The 22,141-nt window shown below is 37.5% G+C and overlaps 1 protein-coding gene across 2 annotated transcripts in view; it reads right to left on the reverse strand.

Moving 5' to 3' along the window:
- Window positions 1-22,141, reverse strand: part of UBAC2 (UBA domain containing 2) — an 87,232-nt gene that overhangs the window by 964 nt on the left and 64,127 nt on the right. For both annotated transcript variants that reach the window (XM_053970265.1, XM_053970264.1), the window contains exons 7-8: window positions 16,546-16,791; window positions 3,206-3,325 (exon numbers count right to left, since the gene is read on the reverse strand). In XM_053970265.1, coding sequence (XP_053826240.1) covers window positions 3,206-3,325; window positions 16,546-16,791 — 366 coding nt within the window. The remainder of the gene's footprint in view (window positions 1-3,205; window positions 3,326-16,545; window positions 16,792-22,141) is intronic.

The raw sequence follows: 22,141 nt of genomic DNA on the forward strand, positions 1-22,141 counted from the left end.
TGATCAAAGACCTATTTGGGACAGTGTGCTTCAAAACCTTGCCACAGAGATGACCACTTTCCGCCACTTAGTTCAAAGCTGATTGCAGAAAATGCCACACCTGCATTTTCCTGGCTGGTCCAGTTTTGAAAGAAGAGTAAAATCCAAAGTCTGGTACCACACATGAAAATTACAGTCTGGCCTGGGGGCTTGCTGCTCTCAACAAGAACAGGATCTCAAGAAACCAACACTGACTAAAACACAGAATTACAGAGCAGATGAGAAAACCTACCCAGAATGAATATTCAGCTCTTCTCCTTCAGAAGATCTACTTCTCCAGAGGGCATTAAAAAAACTCTCAAAACTATTCATTCCAGGTGTTGAGCTTTTTTGAAAGTTAGTCCTAACATAGAGGCAGTACAATACTTTAATTAGTTTAGTAAAATTCTTGGAGGGCTTCTACATATACTCAAAAAAGCAATTTTTTTGCCAAAAACCTCTGCAAAGCAAAAATAAATGACACCTGATGGAAGAAAAACATGGAAAAGGGCACATTAAGATAGTGATTTTGTTAAACCAATAAGCACTTGACCAGCCCTCTTTATAATATCACGTACTTGACACCTAATCTTTGTGTTCTGTGTTAACAGATATTAAAAGCACGATGTGTAAAAAGACTATGCAAATTTAATTTATGGTTAAATACAAATTTAAAATACATTTAAAATCTATAAGTCTCACTTTGGTATGACTGAAAGTCACAATATAACTCATTTACTTTTATAATTAATCTTCCAGAAGTGGAAAAACAAGGTGCGGGAGGGCAGAGAATGGCATGTAAAAGTAACTGTGGCTGCTGGCAGCATAAATCATTCCTCATCCTCCTTCAAAGGGAAGCAAGACCAGACACCACAACTCCTGAACCTGGAAGTCCTGGGCTACAGAAGCTGTCAGAGAGCTACTGCTACTCCTCCTCCTCTGCCTGCAGTGAGCCTGCAGCAGCAGAGTGAAGCAGGAACGCAGAAGAGGCTGTACACAGCTTGAGAGGAATTTTCCCAGGGTGCAAGACCAATGTGCAGCACTAGCACTGAAAGTATTTTTAAAAGAAAGTTGCCACCAAAAGCAGCTTTTCTTTCCTCTAAGACACCTCCAGAACTTTCAGTATTTTTAGTCATCTCAGCTTTGGTGACTTACTGAGAAATATACAAGTGCCAAGTTTGCCCAGAGGCACAGGTCCTCCTTTTCTTAATATAAATACACCACCACAACACATTTGAGAACAGCTACCTTGGATGTCAGAACACCAACCTTACAATCCACTGCACGTTTTTTCACCTTCTTGTAGGGAGAGAGATGAATTGTTACTTTTGACACTTCTGCAACAACAACTTAAGTCCAAACTCAATTTTGTAACCTGTAACTCTTATTTTTCATCTAAGATTGTGGGTTTTTTTATGAGAAAAAGGGCAGGCAGTGCAATAAAAGCTAACCACAGAAACATACTTCAGAAGTAAAGTTTTTATTCCAGTTGCCATGAATTCTAACTTTAAGAAATGGTGGATGGAATTGCAAAATTACTATTTGCAGAAATATTCATCAAGCACCACAGGGAATAGTAATAACAAAAGCCTCTTTTCATCTGAGCATATTTTAACCACAGGAAAAGAATCCAGCTCCAGGAAACAGTGTATAAATGGCAACAGTAACTAAAGGTGCTAAAGCTCCACAAGAAATGCAGAGATTTTTTGTACCACAAGCATTGCAAATGCTCACAAAATTTAATGTGATGAACGGATGAAACCCTTGCATTTCTGCCATTTTAAGACAACTTGTGTCATTATTAGTACAGTCTTGAAAAACTAAAGGTGCTTTAATGAGTTCTTTGCAGGATAACCAGAGAGCCTTGCAAATGACAGCAATCAAGTAAGCCCTACATCCTTAATGCATCAGAAAATATAAGTATATATTGCTTTCATAAATCTGAGCCTTGGGTAAGAATCCAGACTAGCAACTATTTCATTAGTTTTGGCCCAGAAATAGAAGTCTCCATAAGCAGAATTTGCCAATAATTAAAGAAGAAAGCCAACCCAGCAGGGAAAGCTTTTGGTCCATCCCATACTGGCACTGAGTAGGCTTTCAGGACAGCCAAAACCAGGTTTCTGGGCTTTGTCTCAGAATGTGCTTTTTGATGTGCAGTTTTTATTATTATTTTCTTTTTGTTTGTTAGTTGGGGTTTTGTTGATTTTTTGGGAGTTTTTTTTGTTGTTGGGTTTCCCCCCACCCTTTCTAGATGTAGCCCAGGAAGTTTGCAGTCAAAAGTACAGTTAAAAATTTTGAACATTTTGAACACAATCTAACATCCAGTCAAAGCTAGAAATCAGATCATAGAAAAGACTTCTGTTTGAGAGAAGCTCAGTTTAAACTAAAAATGACATTGCTGCTACCAAGTGTTGACTTATCTCCTTATAAAAAAGAAGAAAAGGAAAGAAACCTAATTTTGTTCAAGGGTAGCAGAGACCTTAAACTATAAAATGGCCAATACAGCTAACTGCAGGTAGGCTACAGGCTGGAGAACTTGACTGCATGCAATCAATCCTGAATGCAGGAATAGACTAATATTAAATTCTTAAATTTCTGAGTAAATAATCATCTCTTTTGAGAATAAAACAATCAAAAAAAAAGTCTAGAAGTCTAAATCTATACTTGATAGAAAGGACATAAACTTCTATGTGGTATCAGTATAAGGAATTAGTCGACCACACTATTGAAGGAAACATCCAAGTTTTAGCCCAAGTGTGTTTTACAGTCCACAGCTGGCATAACATTTTTATTAAAAAAACCCAAAATGACTGAATTGGAAACTTAAGCTGGAGACTTCAGCGAAGATGATTTCTACATGACAAATAATGAAATTTATTTATCATTCTTCCTTCTTTGAAACATTTATTTTATCAGATTTGAATAGTTTCCACTACTGAAACCATCAACATATTTAAATACAAAATACAAGCAGTAACACATAAAAGTAAAACTCCCAAGTAGCTCTGTAACTCTGGTTTGGATTGTAATGACAATATGCTGTCTCTGTATTGCGACCATTACCTTATATTCTCATTTTTGCTGCTATAGAAATCATTAGAGAAACTGTGTAAACAGATGACAAAAAAAAAAGTAGAGATTAATTCCTAACCATTTAAAATGCTATTTTAAAATACAAAGTGTTTACCTGCTCTTCAGAAACCTCAGTAGGTGGAGGTATGCCTTGTTCAGATGGGTGATCTTGATAATTTGCATTATGTCTATGACGTAAAGGAGGAAACAGTCTATTCCAGTTAATCATCCCACCCTGAAAGCAGACACTACTGTCAGTCTTTGCAAAAAGAACTACAAATGTTTTAAACAAAAAGATCATCCATACCACATTACATGAAAGTAGATGTTAAGTAAAGTACTTTATTTTAAACAACAAAAACTGCTGTAGTCTCCTATGAAGCAAAAATTGGACTGGTTACTTCTTTACTTGTTAATTGAAGTAATCACTGCAAACTAAGGAAAAGTGCTAACAGAAGGAGGAAAGGATGTTTCAAATCCATTGGGATAGATCTGGTTTAGTACAGTCCTAGGTTTCTGAAGTTGAAAGACAGATGTCTTTACTAACAGGGGTTCGCCTGGCAAGAGGTGCAACAGCAGGTCCCGCAATACTTCACAAAATTGCAGCTGAAGTTAACGAGGGAAAAAGAGTACAAGAAATAAGTGAGGGGAAAAAAGCAAAAGGGGTTTCTCAGTGCATCAGTAAAATCACATCAGGAAACTCAGAATAAACCCAACCTTCAGAACACCTGGGACTTTCATGCAAGTGACTACTTCTGTGACACCGGTGTGACTTGCAGACCCACCACATTTACCTCACTTCCATGTATGAAATATTGTGGCCATGTTCCAGTGCCAAAACATCATGTAACTACATAGTAATAATGCAAATACACAGCAGTAACATAGGCATGGTGCAAGTCACAGAACTGAAACTTCATCTTAACAACCAAGCTTCAACTCTTGTAATAGTAAGATATTTGGAACATAAAGAAGAAATACTAAAATATAAGTTTTATAATTGTCCATAAATAATGAATCCTCATTTCATTAGCTTAAACGGACATTTTGGAAGGGATTTTGTATCACACAAAGCCCATAGATCCTGTGAGCAGATAAGAGTAAACCCCACTCTGTATTTTCTATAGTTGAGACATCTTTTGCAGTCTGTCAGTCTGTGTTGTCCTTTTCCTCCTCCCCTGCTCTCCCTGTTACTATGGAGAAGATCCCCCTCCCTTTCTGTATATATGGGACATGGCCTTCCTTCCTCTAGTTGCTCTATTTTAGTTCAGTAACATTGTTTCTCAGAAGGCCTTCCTCTTACAAGAGTTTTCTCTTTTCTTCTCTCAGATTGCTCTTCCTGCCTTTATGTTCCCTTAGAGCATTAAATACCCTCTGCTCAATCAGATCATCAGCAGCAGCTAAATGTGCTCACCAAAAAAAAAAAAAAAAAAAAAAAAAAAAAAAAAAAAAAAAAAATTTAGCATTCCTGCCCTTTCCTTTGTTTCCTTCCGTTCTGTCCAGAAGAGACCCAACCAGCCCAGACACCACAGGGGGCAGTACAATGGCACACTTAAAAAAAGCATTTGAAGAGTCATGAAGCTTGAAACATCAGCTTGAGAAATATTTTAGTCCCTTCTATACTAGAGTACATGTGAAGATGTAAAATCTCCCGTTTTCAAGACATATATTGCACTGTTAGTGAATTTGAATTTTAAAAAGTATGCGTCTACATTTCCCATAAAATACTTGCTTAACATTCATGGCATTTTGATCAAAGGATTCTGTGTAAGTCTCATGTTAGTCAAACAGCACAGTGTAGTAAAAAGGAGAACTGGTTTGGAGCATAAGCCTAAAGAGAAAGAGGGATCAGATCTTCTACTGACACTACTGCACTACCTTGTGGTCTTGGGGAATCGCATTCTGTACTTCCCCAATTATAATTTCCCAAAACTCAGAATTACGTTACATTTGAACTTTGAATTTCTCACAGTCTACTAAGCTCTACAGTTCAGTGAGAGCACTGCACTAATGCTGCTTTACCTGTTTTTACTATTTAGAGATGACTTGAGGAGAAGAAAGTAATGCTGCCACAAGTCATTCACACTGAATTGGTAAAAATACTAACTGGACTATGACACATTCCTTTGAGGCACCGTAAGTCATACACAATAATATATAGCAAATACAAAATCTGCAATATACATTAATTTACCTTTATCTCAGTGTATCTGAAGACCAAAATAAATGTACCTTTCCAGCAGTGCCCTGAGCTTCAATATTGAGCTGCCTATTCCAGTTTGGTTTTGCATCCTCTCTGTCCTGTGCTCTCTTACCTAACACTACAGACTTGTCTACTTCCTTATCTTTTAAGCTTACAATACAGTTTGCATTAATATACACAGAATTCATTATTTTCAATGAGAACTGCCATTTCCTTACAAATATAACTATTCAGTTTTGAAGGTTTACAGCAGATACCTTAATAAATTACAGATGTTGACTGAAGCATTCAAAAGAGTTTCACATGAAGATCCCTTCCCAGAGAAAAGAGACTAGACAAATTAGATCAAAACTGAGTATTTCAATTACCTTTGGAAACTGTGGTAAACATAATGTATCAGTTCTTAACTATATTAATGAGAGGAAAATATCCAACATTTAATGGTCTGTGAACACTGATGGTTAGGATTAATCCCGACATTGTGGTGCACTTCTCATCTGCGTAGTATTTTAAACTTCACCAAAACTGGGTGCATTAGGATTCTTTATCTTAACTGAAAGAAAATAGTTTTCCTTCACAGTCTTGCTTCTAATTAGATGACACACATCCACAAGGTCAGGCTCAAAAGAGCAGGGATTCAAGGAACTGCAGCAGGAACTATGGAACTGGTAATGTGGTCAGTCTCATAAAGGAAAGGGAAAACTGGGAAGTGCAGTTAATGTCTTAAATCCACAGAAGACGGAGATCAAGGCTATGGATTTAGAGTATAGATGGTGACTGTGCAAAGACCTTCAGACAACCTTAACTATCATAGCAGAAACATGAAGATCTGTTTTAAATTGAGCCATACCAAGCACCAAATAATGTCTTAACATCACAAATTCCAGTTTAAAAAATGCACAGAAGAAGATTTCCAAATCAATATTCATTCTTGCCTTACAGAAATTATTTTGCAGACCTCCCCTTCATAATTTCATGATAATTTCTGTAGTGCAGTGGTTTTACACTGTGCCACCAGACTTACTTGTGAGAAGTCAAGAAGATTTCACATGAAGATATCCAGTATGATTAATTTATGTAAGTGAAGCTTCTAAACAATCTGAGACTCCCTCCTGGGAAATCAGCAAACCATATTTAAGCATTTCACAACATACTTGACCCTCAGCATCAGCACCCAACAGCACAGAGGAGCTCACATCAATCTCCTCACTCTCCACAGAAGCCTTGTCTTAGATAACAAAGCTCTCTGTTACTATTCAAAACTGTTCAAAAACCAATAAGCAGTGGGGATGCTCCAGGGTCCACTGTGTAACTTCCTTTCCTGAGCAGCACTTTCAGTGACAAGTGTGTGCCAGTCTAATCCATTTAGTGAAATCCAGGCAGTTCTGTGATTCCGGATGGCAGTTTGTTATAGTAAGAATTAAGTTCAACACTACATGGTTCGGGGGCTGAGACAACATGAGCCAGCACTACGTAAGGAGGATGCCTTAAACCTCTTGCATCCAGAGCTAGATTCAACAGCTGATAGACTTGGGCTATCTTGCACTGAGATCATCTCAGGCAGTATTGTTCTTGGTCCTGATCTTTGGTGTCAGGGAGCAGCCGGTGCAGGTGTACTGCTGGAGAATGAGGAGCATGGAAAAATTCTAGACTATGATTCATAAAAATGCTGTGCACAATTTGGCGCCTGGGCCCTTGTCTCTGTTCACAACACAGACTTTGACATGTCATCAGGAAAAAGATTTGACAAAAGCACTGCTTCATTAATTATTTGACTAGAAGGGTGACAAGAGAAACCTAAGAGAGGCCCATAAGCCTTTCTTCCTCCTTTAATACTATGCCATAATTTTTTAGAAAAAGTCAGAAGTTTCCTTTAGTTTAAGCAGCACAGACGGGGTGAATCAGCTGATTTTAAGTTCTTTGTTACTGCCTGATGGGACACAAACATACTAAGGAAGTAATTTTACTGGTCTCTAATAAATCACTATTGGAAATGGATTAGAAGAACACTGGTAATGTTGGAACTTCCGTTACAGGAAGACAACAAACTCGTCACAAGTTTAGATGACCAAAGAATGAGATTTATAAATGGAGTGAACTAAAGAAATGGGGAAATGAGCAGCTCTTCATTACAGAAAAGGTTTTAAGGAAATGCCATATTGATTATTTACTCCTGGATAGCTGCCAAGGCTTTACATACAGAAGTTGTGCCTTCTGAAGTCACATCCTTGATTTTGTTGGTTTTTTTTTTTTTGGTTAGTTTTCTGTTTGTTTGTTTGTTTTTTCAATTTGGGTTGTTGTTTTTTCTTTCAGTGGTGCCTGGGCCAATTCTGTTTACAAGAAAGAAGTATCCTCCTTTCCTACAGAATAAGGAAGAAATATCTGGAGCTAGCAAACGTCTCTGATTGTACAGCCTGCTAAAATCTTGTTAAACCACTTCTTTTCAGATAATCTTCTCTGTTTTGAAAAACAGCTCAACCTGTTTCCTACATACATATCTGCCATGGCATATTTTGTAAAAGCATTTCTTATCCAAAGCTTCACAAATGAAAGTGTTGCATTATGGACAATTAACAAATATCCAGTTATGTAGTCTTCAGATATCACATATTTTAATTACATTAATTTCAGAAGAAATGAAAGGCTTTATAAAAATCCTCTTGAAAGTGATACATGTGATTAAGATATTTTGATAATGTTATCTCCTGCAGATGGTTAATGCCAACTTGTCATCTACTTGCACAAACAGGAAGGACCTCCTGGTATGTCCTGTTCACCTTTTTTTAACATAACAACCACTGTGAGAAAAAAAATAGGAAATTGCTTTGCATTTCACCTTTTAAAGTTACATTTGTCAAATATTTCACTCTGTATAGGAGCCTTTACTTGATAAAGACAAAATACTCTCATACTTTTTTTCATATAAAGCTTCATAACAAAATTTACTGAAAACAAGAAACATTGACTTGCTTTTCTGGCATAAATTTTTCAACAATGTATTGACTACAAAGTCCACATACTGATGATATAAATAAACAAACAAACAAAAAGCATAGCCTTGGATGACATGGTATCTGATGCCCTAAACATTGCATAAGAGAGAAAAATGGTGAAATTTCCACTACACTTACTCAAAGTCTAGCCTGCCTCTATTTGTGAGGAAAAAACTCTTCTGGTTTTTGGTTGTTTGGGGAGACTTTTTTTTTTTTGTGTTTTGTTTTCCTCTTACTTTAATAACTTCCCTCTTTTAAAAGGGGTAGAAACGTAACAGTATTAATGTTGTAAGTGTTGTTCTTAACGACAGAAAGAATTTTTCACCAAGTAAAGCACTCCAGCAATTTCTAGTGATATTCTAATTTCCTGGAAACTTATCCTACAGACAAGTCTATTCAGCCAAAAGGCTCTGTCTCCAGCTCTTAGTTTCTGCATCCTGAACTTTGATGCCTGCATTGTCCCTGAGGAGCTCATATGTCACACAAGTTCAGAAATCCACATGTGGTCTTTTCTGAAGCCTGATCAGCTATTTCCTTTGTAATCTAGAAGGAACACCTTAATCTGGCTTCTGAAGCTGCCTGAGAGACAATGGAAGGGATTTCAGTACTGGCATGACACTGGGAGTATCCAGTGTTCTAACTGCTGAAGGCAGGTCCACCAGCATGAGTATGGAGTCTGTACTTGAGGAAATAACTGTACTTCTGTTTTAGACATTTTGCACAAAACAGAGTCAGTTTTAATCCTTACCCCATGGCTCTTTGGATCTGGACTTGTGACACTGAACTGGTACTGAAGCACGACGATTAGACAGGTAATTCTTCACTCACCTCCTATGCAAAAACCTTTTCAAAGAGTAATAAGGAATAAGAAAAGACTGGAAACAAAGTGAGAAATCAGAATTTTAAAATTTGTTCGGATTTTACAAGCTGAGATAACAAACTCTTGGCACAAAGCAAACTCAAACCTAAATCCTCCAAAATACTACATAAGCACATTCCTTAGTATATAAAAGGCTAGTTTGTGATGACATAGGGAAAAAAGCAGATCAGCATCCCATTCTGGGATGTGAAGGTTCATGTACTGTCTTAGGCTGCAAATAGGATTAGCTTCCATTTATTAACATCTCAAAGTCAATATACAAGGGGTCCTATGCAACACTTTGCACCTGCAGCATCTCTTAAGGTATCTGTCCTGATTTCAGCTGGGATAGAGTTCATTTCTTCTCAGTAGCTGGTAGTGCTGTATTTTGGATTCAGTATAATGGTGGTAACACACTGATATTTGGGGGTTAGCTAAGCTGTATTTATCTTAAGTCATGGACTATTTTTTGTGTGTCTCATGCGCTGACAGTGAGGAGGTACACAAAAAAAGGCTGGAAGGCTACATAGCTGGGACAGGTGAACTGAATTGGACAAAAGGACATTCCACACCATAGAATACCATGCCCAGTATTTAAAACTGTTTGAGCTAACCAAAAGGAGGACTGATCCAGGTTAAGGAATGGACTCTGGCCTCTGTCAGCCAGTGGTGAGCAATTTATTGCACAGCACGTTTGTGGGTTTTTAAAAAAATTACTTTATTATTATTATTACTACTACTACTACTACTACTACTACTACTACAAGTACAATTTACTTTGTTTCAATTATTACAGTGTTCTTATCTCAACCTAGTTTTGATTCTCCTTGCTACTCCACCAGGGTGGTGGGGGAGGTGAGAGTGGCTGTGTGGTGCTTAGTTGCTGGCTGGGCTTAAGCTACCACAGCAGCACGTTAAGGAACAAGGTGTGGAACCAGCTCGCAGTTGTTATGTGCGAGTATCAAGAGTTCAAACCAGAAACCCTATGTATTAAGGAGGACCAGGTACTATCTGAACCACAGGCTTCTTTTTTACTACATACAATGGAAAATGGCACTCTAGAAGAAGAAATGGCCCGTCAAGGCTCTCTAAGTGCAGATTGGAAGGACAGTAGAAGCAGACCTGGAATCCAGTAACTGACTGCCCCCAAAACAGATGCCTTATTTGCCCCATGTTCATTAGAAATGAAGGGACAGATACACCTAAAAAAATCCTGCCTTCTGTAAACAGAACTTGATTCAACAACAGTGAATTAAATACTCTGGAAATGTCTGGGGTGATTTGTTACATCATAAGCTTTTTATAAGAAATTTCCTCTAGTTAAATTGCCAGAGGAAGGGAATATAGACTACTCACATAGGAGAATATTATATAAAATATTCTATTTCCCAAACAATTTATTTCCTTTGAAATAAGCAGTGTTTTGCTTTATAAAGTTGTCCAATCGCTGCTTCTCTAAGAAAGATGATTACAAATATTAAACCAAATTCAAAGGCTACGGCTCAAAAGCTGAGTCAAAACAAAAGAGAATTTCATAATTCCAGTCCAAGAGAAAAAAGGGTTGTTCAATATATGAGCAGGGTGCTACCAATGAGTAGGAGATAGAGAAACTCAATCTTGTGATTGTGACAGCTGGCTGTTAATGAGACACACTCAGCTTATTCTAGTTGTACCAGTGTCTGCTGACTCTAGTTCTGTCAGCTTGTGGAATTGCCAACTTCCATAAAAAAGACAGAAATCTGAAGTTTCTGTGGCAGTCTGTAGAGGAAATAGTAATGAATTGTTCATTACCTGGAAATTCATTACCTGTGAAATTTTAAATTTCACACCTAGAAGCCATGAAAGAAATCATACAGCAAAATAATCCAGAATGTTTAGATAGCAATGGGTTATCAGTCGCTCAAATACATTACTGAAATGAAACAGTTAAAAACCAGAGATCTGGAATGCCAACATCGGCAGCATATGCAGTTTTTACACCAAATAAACTCTTGATATAAATCCAAGTTTATTTTCAACACAAAGAAAATAGTTTTTAACAACTACAGAGAATAACCAAGGCTTGAAAATTCCAGAAGAGTGCAAAAAAGCAAAGGATGAGTTTAAGAAACACAGGCCTGAAGGAAAATATATTGTTTTCTCTACAAAAATGGAAGCTGTTATTTCAAAATGTGTCCACACGTGTACATTGGCATGCAGAGGAAGGGAAGAGTGATGGAACACTGAGTCTAAATTTAGCCACAGTCATTACTGCTGCAGCATACAAGCTTCATTCATGGGCTGAAATGAATCTGTAAATCACTCACTGGTTAACACAATTCTTTAAAAATATGATGTCAAATCCTGTGCACACATATCCCAGGAGTCTAGGCACAAAAGCTTTTTTATCCTATTGGTACCCTACATATTTGGAGTTTATGGAAGTGTTGCTAAAGGCAGTTTCTATTCAAATATGTCACAAAATCCCAAAGAAGCCTTAGTAACACAGATTGATTGGAATGGAAATCCAATTAAAAAAAGACACTTGGCTGAAAGTCTCACCCATTTATTCAGGTAAAGCAGTCAGGTAGTTTCCTTCCTGGCAATGATACATAAATTTGTGGAACAAAACAGAAAAGCTGCTTCCATCCAAAGTCCTGGCTGTGAGAGCAAGGGGTTTTGTGGACTTGGCAGTGTATAAAGGTTGCAGAAGGTCTTCATGGTTCAAAATATCTGTTTGAAGGACTTCTTGTTGGTCCTCAAACTTGTGAAATTATTCAAGAAAACTTCAGTGAAGTGCCACCTCAGTACCAGTAGGAGAGCTAAAAAATATTCCCAGGTCTAGCTCTTCACTTTGAAAAAGCAGAATTGGGCTGTCTGGGAGTATATTCACTGGGGGACTTCTTTTCTACCATCATGAATGAGGATAACATTCCTGAGGAAGAATTCTTGAGCCAGGGAAACCTCTGCTCCATTAATCTACTTTTTCCAAGGTCAGGAGTTTATTGCTTAGATATAACCAGAAGGTAAATTACCAATCTAGACAGACAGTCCTTAGTTGACAAAATATGAAACTTGCAAATTGCTCAGGATATGAGGCTCCCCATAATAATAAAGACACTCAGTTTGCCTACCCACAGAACATCTCTCCTGTGTCCCAGGAGAAAGATATCTAATGAATGAACAATTAGAGGATGTCCCTTTGTTATAGAAGTCTAGACTTTGCAAGCAGAAGAATCTCATATATGATGAAGATGGGATATACATATGAGATACCATGTGGTATGAATCTTAGGAGATTCTGGCCTCAGTGAAAATTAATGGCAGCTGGAAGAGAAGAACAAAAAGACAGGAGGGGAAAGACAACACAAGCTTGAAGTGGCCAACAGGGTAGAAAGAGAGGTAGTGTAATTAAGATTTTCATATATGACTGTAGGCTTGTTACAGTCTGGAGCAACCTGGTGAAGCTCTTCCCTGATCCAAGACACTTAAGAGAATCCAAGAAGAAGGCAATATGATGTCCTTAACATGCTCAGCAAAAATGCTTTGCAGATACAAACCCCATTCTTTCAAGATGAAGGGACTGAGGTTGATACACTGCCCATCCTGAATGGGCACAGCAAGCAGTGCTCCAAGAAGCTGTATTTAATGCCAACAAATGGTGCTTCCCACCTTTATACAACCTTCCACCACCTTCCAGATAACAGTCTGTAGTGACATCAGAGCAGCCAATACCACCTAGGCACGGAATCTTCCCTATCTATTCACAACTTGGCTCTCTGCCAGCCTCCCTCCACAATTCTCAATGGGAAGTGAAAGTCAAGTTGACGCCCTGATACCCACACTGGTGCACAGATGCTGCAGTTGCTTCCCTTTTCCCACCAGGGTTTTATTTGGGTTACAGAAAGATAAACTTTACAAAAATGCTGAGAAATAAAGAGATCTAGAAATATAAATATCAGGAGAGGAAGACCAAACTTTTATCAATATTACAGTAGCAAAAGGATAAAATAGCAAATTATTACTGGTGGTCAGACATGACAGGAGAGGACTTCCCCCAAAGTGAAGAAGCATTTTATATAGGAGCAAATACAAAGTATGGAAAACAAGAGAGATGAAGGTGAAGAGGTGACAAAAATGTGGGAGGAAAATGGCACAGTGGGGAATGAAAATGTGACAGTGATATGAAGGGGAACAGAAGATCAGATAATGAGAAAAAAAGAAAAACAGCACAAACTATTTACAAAATAGGAGAGATAAAAGAGTGTGAAAGAAAATAACTACAAAAGTGAAGTTTAAAAAGCAGCAACAAAATGGCAAGCTGATATTTTTAGGGAATAAATACATATGGCATACATTTTATTCTACTGCATTTAAAGGTGAATATAGGTGGTGCTAAGTAATTAATTTAGACAAGATCGTAATTTCTCAGCAATATGCAGAAGAGTAAATAAAGAACACAGTAAGATCTAGAAAGTTTTCTAGATGAACACTACCATGTGTTTAAGGGCTGTATCCACAGCAACTAGAAACCAACACAAAACCAGTCACCATTTAACCACACTCCCCTGAGAAACTATCAGCATAACAGTTTCTAGCAACATATTCAGACACCATGACCACTGAATATTTAAGAACTACAGTGAGGTACATCAAATAACAAACTTGGTGGGTTTATTTTCAAATTCTACCACATGCTCAATCAACTCATTGAAGTCAAGGGTGTTTGACAACCCAGTACTCACACAGAGTTCCATGCTTCAGGTTCCTCCAGACTAGAAGATTTCAGCTAGAAAAAGACTGGGAAAAGTAAAGCTCAAAGAATTGCCAGCAAAGAAATTCTGGGGTGATTGTTCCTTGCTTTTTATTTTTTGTAGAAAGCATCCAGAGTGAATTCTGCTTTGGATAAAAGGCCTTAGTGAACAGCAAGGAAAAAAACCAGAATTATTTACATCTCAGTATCATAGAGGTATACTAAAAACAACTTTTGAGAAAGGCTTTCCTCCCAATTTCTTCCCTCCCCCCCCTTTTTAATTTTTTTTTAATTTAATTTTTTTATGTTGGTTTGCATAACCTGTCAAGCTCATGTTCTTCAGAATGTCTTGTGAAGACTCGAAAGAATAAACTTACTACAAAAAGCATCTATTTAAGAGAGGGGTCTCCCTTATGAGAGGCTGCCAACATTGCCTAGACAATGGAGCCCCAATTAGAAGCACTGATCTCCTTCCATAATGCTACCAACATTCTGGGAAACTGCATTGTCTCATTTCTCAGATAGATGAGCTGAAGAGTAAAGGAGTGGGAGGAATGAGCAGAGCACCTTCTCAAGGGGTAGCTGAACAAAATTGTTGCACAATGGCATAGAGAAGAAAGTTAAAGTTCACTTCCCTCACCAAGCAAAGCAGAAAGTGTAAGAGAAAATGTTAATTTATCTCACCTATGGCACTCTACCTACAGACAGCATATCAGGACTTCAGAAATCCAAACAACATTTACCCAGAATATAATTCAAAGCCCGTTCTGATGGCTGACATGTACTTCACAGCTTTTATTATTTTCAATTTCAAAAAAAAAACTGTCTAAGAAACTGATCTGCATTCTTTATAGCTTCACTCCCACAGGTAAAATTATCATCTAAATTCCTTTCATCTGCAGCATGATCTGTTCCACTCTACTGTCTTCAAATTACACCTTGCCAAATTTTTAAAGGCAAAATAACTGCCCAAATACACCAATCCAGAAAATGGTTTTCAACTTTTCAAATATTATTTTGAGATTGAAAATAGTCTGTTTTTCATTTTTACCACTATACAGCAACATTTGTGAGTGATGCTTTTTCCGATTTAGCTGATGACCAGTAAATTCTGTGAGTGAGTCATTAAAAAACACCATGGGTGGGTCAAAAGCTTTCATGACACACCTTTTCTGAAGAGCCTCTATGGAACATTCATACATTGATCCAATGGCCTTCTGATCACGGGTTTCACAGATTAGCACTACCAGTTAAATAAATGCTCTGCTCAAGTTAAAGGCTAAACATGAAGGTAACTTGAAAGTGTTTCAGCAACTTGTAAAGGGAAGCATCTTACTGATGTTCAAACAGTGTTCCTGCATTTTAGTCAAACCCCTCCACCTTTTTAAAGAATTCTATTTGAAGTCAAACATGAAAAGACATTTTTCCACTTTCATTGTTCACAGCCTAGGGAAAGGACAAGATGAGAAGAAAATGTTATCAACAGCTCTTTTATCATTTACCATTCTGAACTTATTTACCACTTTTTGTAATTACAGAGATATTAGAAAGACTGTCCTTCCTAACTGGAAGTGGCTTCATTCTCACATCTGAAGAAACCTGGCTGCACTCCTCACAACTGCTTGTAGCCCAACTTACAGTTTCAATTCATTTTCTATTACAATGGCAACATTCAAGAATTGAGTAATTTCTATTTCAGTTCTTATGTTATAACTGATTAGCATTTTAATAGGAATGGAGAAAAATAGATTAGAAGTTTCTGCCTGAGGAATAATTTCATCATATTGAAATGTTAAGGAAACAAGAAAAACAGAATTGTGTTATCAGGTACTGGAAACAAAGATTCATACTCCAGTTGCAGGCCAAAGCTTTATGCCATCATACCTCTAATTCTGGGAATGCATTAAGGGTAACACAACTATATTTGTTTGCACTACACCACCCCCAACACAAGAAGATCTCATGTATCAGTACAGAGCTGGGTTTCAGGCAAAGAAAACTCACTGAAGATAGTGAACACATCTAAGACACAGGAATTGAGACACCACTTGCCTTGTCCTGCTGCCCTACAACACTAAGTCTGAGAATATCTGGATTTGTTGGTTTGTATAAAACAGAGAAAATAAAAAAACTTTGCTACTCTGTTCAGTAAGGAAATAAGCCAAGAAGATTAAACATGGCAAATAGAAAGTCACTTGTGGTTTACCTCTGTAAGTTAGAGAATTTAATTTCTGCCCTTAAGAAACAACATATACATCCACAAACAAAGGAATTTCATAGAAAATTTTCAACCTGTCTGAAAAGGCTGCCAACCAGACAGATAGACAGAAGAGTGAGGAGCATTTTGACTTCCTAACTTTACACAATGGCTTTCATTAAAGACCACCAAGAAGTAATCACTTTACCTTTCAGCCTCATTTTTTGTGACAGAATGCCTGGAGTACCACAAGATCCCCACAAGACTGACATCTTTCTCACACCTTGTGAAGCAGTTTTAACTAAGCTATACAAACCACTTAAATGGCTATCAGCAGTACAACAGTGTATGAAAGACTGATGGAGAAAAATTTAAAAATGCATGACTTTTAAGAAACAGGAACAATCCAAGATCTACGAACTAAAAAAATATATATTTCTTATGTAATCCTTAAAGAATGCATAGCAATACCTGCTGCTGTCTTTGCCGCCTCATTTGGGCAACCTGAGACATCATGATTTGACGATCCAGTAACTCCATTCTCTGCTGCCTCTGGATGTCAACTGTTGCTCCCATTCCCACTCGAACTTCATTCGTTGGTTCCGCAGATGAAAAGACTGGTTCAAGAGTCCAAGAAAATATCTTTGCTACCCATCTGGGTACACAAAGAATTTGATGAACTTTTAAGATACTGCTATTGTAGCAAATCCCAGAAATCTAAAATCAAAAACGAAAATGTTAAAAAAACCCTGAAAACCAAAAAACTTAAGTACACCACATTTACTTTGAATTTGGCTGCAGGTAACAGTTGGTCTTTCTGGTTTTCAAAGCACTTTTACTGTATTTACTCATAGTTCTCAGTCAAGAATCAGAGAAGAAAAAGGGGATTTCTTTACTTCCCTACAACTACAAATTGCTTTTTAAAATCTGTGTGGTGCATTGCCTGTGACTCATAAAGCTGCAAAGGGCTTTTTGTTTGTTTTGGAATCTGAGCCCAGGCCAAGTGACCTTTTCTAAAATTGGTCAAAATTAAAATAAAATTTTAATTTCTAGTAAAAGAGCTAGTCAGGGTATGCTGCACGCTGACCTGAGAAGATTAAGACAGCTCTTGAGGATGCTGAAGCACCCTACACACCCCTTCAAAAAAAAAAAAAACCAACCCCCCTTAAAACTTCCTGTCCCCACCACCTGAATCTCTCCTTCTAGTAAAGTTAAAAGCAAACCAGCAGAACTGAAGTTAATTCTAAGACTATGCACACACTCATTCCAAAAGAAGCCCACCTGCCTTACAGGAGGGAAAAAAACCATTTGAAAACCAATACATTAAAAACTGTGATACTGAAAAAGTCAGTTTTTGAGAGGCCCTTCTCCTGCCCATAAGAAAAAAACACATTCTCTGTGTTCATGCTTGCATTAGGGCTTTATTTAATTTCGGATTCTGCAGGAGAAAAAGAGAAATCATGAGCCCCATAAATGGAATTACAGTCATCACTCAGCCATTATTTTGAATGCCATTGTGAAATCACAGCACTTGAGCCCCAAGTGGTCCCATCTGCATTCTGCTTTATGCCACATTTCAGCATTCGTGACTCTCTATTGTCTGTTATGCCACAAGAAATATGCTGTCACATCAGAGTGAAATGAACAGGAAGAGATGTGAATCTCAACAATTCTGTAAACATACCCCAGAAATGAAATTACGCTAAAAGCAATGTAGAAACTCTGCATCTAATGTATCTATTTATTTATTTATTTGGGGCTATTTGTTGTATCTCACTGACATTTGTATAAAGATATGAAATACATTGCTGATTATACAAAGGGAGACAGTATAGGAAAAAACAACATTCTTTAGGAGGGGGGATATTTTTCAGATTATTAACAAGATTATTGTTAAATATCCAATGAGGTAGTGAGACTTCTGGCAAAAACACATTCTGCTTTTGGAAACAATGATTTTTGTTTTATTCTACTTTCATTTTATGACTCATGGTTGGATTTACAGCCCAAGCTGTTGGTTGCTTGACAGCCCAAGTATGGGCTGTCATTCTAAGATGAGAAAGAACAGTTTTAAACTACTCTTAACCTCTTCAGTCTTTCAGTCATGCTATGAGAAAGGAGGTAAATACTATAAAGGCCATAATCACATCAGACTGAAGGCTGCCTTTATTAATATTTTCTGTATTCAAAAAAAGGTCCTAACTGGACAGGGCACTGTAACAGCTTTTTCCTGATCTCAGAGATCCTTTCCTCAGCTCTAGTGAAACTGTTCCAGATGACTGTAAACTCATGACTAAAACTGTGCACATCAACTGGAAACTAAGGTGTAACTATAATCACCAAGGAACAAGAGGAAGAAAATTTGTATCACTTCTGCAATTCACCTGTTTTTAGTATGTACTGCTTGAGGTGTCTGCCTAGCAAGAAGGTCCCCCAGAAGCAAACCCCTTAATCCTGAGGGCGTTAGGTAGATAGGCCACTCACTCAAGAAAACCTAGATTGCACAGCAACAGAGAAAGCAGTTTTTGGGGAGCGAGAATTACTGAACCAGATTGCAAGTATTACATAGACATTTAATCTGATGTTTTCTTCAATGCAAAATGCACAAGCAGCACCAGAACATACAGATTATCTCCCTTCCTTCAACCTTGCTAGGTGTAGGTATAGGTAGTATCATTAGGCTATGGAGCCAGGACCCCTCTTTCATTCCAGGGATTCTGCACACCTGATTGTACAGGTGTTAACTAGGCAGAGAAAGAAGTCCCACTCAAAATACTTTGTCCAACATCACACCAACATTCCTTCACTTCATTCAAATGGCCCTCCTAGATACTGATCTCTGCTCTCTCTTGCCACCTTTGAAAAGGTCTAATGTTTTCAAAAATCTTGAACAGGTTCAAAAAGTCACAAGAACAAAACAAAGGAAGTGGTGATAGGAAAATTTACATCTCCCTGAATATATGACAAATCTTGGCACGTGTCTGAACATACCAACCACAAACAGAATCATTATTTATCAATAATGATATAGCTTGGAAAAGGCCTTTAAGATCATCAAGTCCAATTGTTAACCCACTACTGCCAAGTCCACCATGTATTTAACTGCCACATCTACATGTCTTTTAAACGCCTATAGAGATAGTGACTCAACCTCTTTCTGCCCTGGGCAGCCTGTTCCAGTGCTGGATGAACTTTTTGGTGAATAATTTTTCCTAATATTCAATCTAAACCTTCCAAGGATATTTCCATTTATCTTACTTGGAAAAAGAAATTGACCCTCACCTCATCACAATCTCCTTTTAGGTAGTTGCAGAGAGCAAGTCATTCCAGAGCACTTAACCAGAAGAAAAAGGCTTTATAAGGCTAAAAGTTTATGGACATGCTAAAATGAAGAGCTATTATATGGAAGTATAAGAAACTTTAAAACGCTGCGGTCAGTTATAACCAATTTTCAATAAGTTTTAACTAGTGAGGACGAGATAGCTATTTCTGTATTTCCAATAAACTGAGAATGGAGACATTTGTAGTTAAAAAAGGTCTTGTGATTCAGTCTGGCTCAGTGTCATACTCTCATCTTAATGTCAAGTATTTCCAAAGAACTTCCTCTATAGCTGGTTCATATGCAGAACCTAATTGATATCATTTTAAAAATCATAAGCTTTGACAAAGTATAAAGCAACTTTTTACACTGTTTTTGTTACTGACATTGAGTGAATGTCTAGTGTTTAAGAACATAAAGCAACATTGTTTATTCAATGAAAATAAAATGACCTCAATATATTCCAACTTCAGCACTGTACATCAGATTAAAGGGCTACTTCCCCCAAACAGAGGAGCCTCCACTGTATTTTACTCGCCAAAAGTCACCACAAAAAGACGTTGTGGTTATGTTCACACTGTTAAAATGGAGAATTTGTGGCTAGCAACATAAGGTGCATCTTAATTTCTGTTAGTCACAGCATCTTCCACCATATTGTATGTGGCACAGTGCTAAGAAGAAGAAATGGAGGATGCTGGAAACTCTCTGGCACACTGCAGCATAAAAGTGTGCTTAGATATTTTCAATTTCTTAATGCCATGACTTACTACTGGTACTTCACATGAAGTTTCCTAACCTCCTCCTGCCCCCATATAAAGCCTAACTTCCCCTCCCCTTCCCTCATGTCCTTTCAAAGTTGTACATTTTCAAGAAAAAGGAAGTAGATGTATTTTCTCTGTAATTAGGTAGACCAAACATGGAAGCTCTCCAGTATTTTATATTGCAAAGACCCATATGCTCCACAAGTAGCTGGAGTAGTATTTAAGTATTTAAATATTTAAATTTACTGTACTTGATTAACACCAAAAAAAAAGGAAATGAAACAGAAAAAAAAGTAGACAGCCTGGTGTAGAAAATGATGTTGAAAATTATTTTAACTATCAGAACTTGACATCAAATACTCAATTATTTTGTTCTGAAAAATGTAAATACCTTCATCATATGTACTCAAGACTTGGCTATTTTCAGATACCAACAAATGAAAAGTAAACAGTTTTCTTAAGGTGAAGTGACATTTTTATACCTTTTTTATCTGCTTAATCCTTAGTATGTTCTAAATTGCATACAAGTAGAATCAAAAAATGGGTTGAAGTTTGTGCCAGGATTCTGTATTTATCTTCATTAGAGAAAGCATTTATCAAAACAAGAGAGATTGTGTGAAAACCACCCAAGAAACAAAACTACCCAACAAATAAACCCCACTACACCTGTATTTTCAACATCTGTTAAAATTCTAACAGATTCTTTTGTTTGCATTTCCTTTTTGGAAATTGTTGCAAATACTATAAACAGCCTTTTGCAAGAGTTACTTTGAGAGAAAAATAAGATTATAGTATTTCTAAAGTATTTCTCTTCAATTTTGTTTCCAGTTGATTTGCCTCACAAATTTTCCAGGTACCTTGAAACTTTTTTCTTCGGAGTTCATCAGTGCTTCATTGGTCAGAAGGAATCACTATCAGTAAAGAACATTGTGTATGTGCAAGCATGACTGTACTGCCATTTCAGCGCAGTACAACTATTCTTAACTTTTACTGGTGTCCTAAGCATAGGCTCCCTTGGTCTCTGCCAGTGTTCTGTAGGTGATAATTATCACATTATTAACCAAATCTCTTTAATTAAAAGATCAGGATTTGATTAATCTGATCCAACATAAATATCTGTAATTTAAAAGCCTACTTAATAAGCTGGTTGTTTAAAGTTGGTGTCATAGTCAACAGAGAGAAATGGGCACTCTCAGGATGTAACTCATCCTTTGGCAGATGTCTCCAAAGTAAATACACAGCTGAATTACTCTCATGGATTCCCTCTCTGAAAAATGGTAATGCTGCTGCCAAAAAAGCAAATATTGACAGCACAATCTAATTCCTAATGAACCAGTTGGTATAGCTGACCAAAGAGACCATATTTTGGACACAGAAACTCTTCTTCAGATCTAAGAGAGAAATTCAGAAGTGAAATACAAACTGAAAACCAATATCCATTTTTCTACAGATATTAAGGAGAAAGTACCTTACGACATGTTATTACCTTTTCCTGTCCTTTCTCACTACTTTCTCCTTCTTCCAGACTTGGAAATATCTGCATTTCCCTCCTCCCCAGACAATTACAACCTCACTTCCAAACCAACATCCTCTGTATTCCAGATGAACCAATTCCTTTTTTTCTCAGATGCATTAACTGATGCAGGAATAAGTGCTGGCAGCTTAGTCAGTTGTCATGTGTTCACACCTTGATGTGGGCAGGGTGTCAAATCTCCCACCACAGGGGACATTAGGTCAATAAAGTCAGTAAAATGTAGTGACGCAGATCAAGTCACTTACAGTCACTCAGCTGAACACTGAGCACTGTCCACACACAAATACTGCGTGTTAGCTTTGGGCAGGATTCAGCACATGTGTTAATGTACACGGACTTGCTTGAGGAAGTCCAGTGCAAGGCCACAGAGATGATCAAAGGACTGTGGGAGCATCTTTTACATGAGGAGAGGCTGAGAGAAGTGGGGCTGTTTGGCCTGGAGAAGAGAAGGCC

Source organism: Vidua macroura, chromosome 2 (assembly GCF_024509145.1).
Source record: "Vidua macroura isolate BioBank_ID:100142 chromosome 2, ASM2450914v1, whole genome shotgun sequence".
Classification (NCBI taxonomy): domain Eukaryota; kingdom Metazoa; phylum Chordata; class Aves; order Passeriformes; family Viduidae; genus Vidua; species Vidua macroura.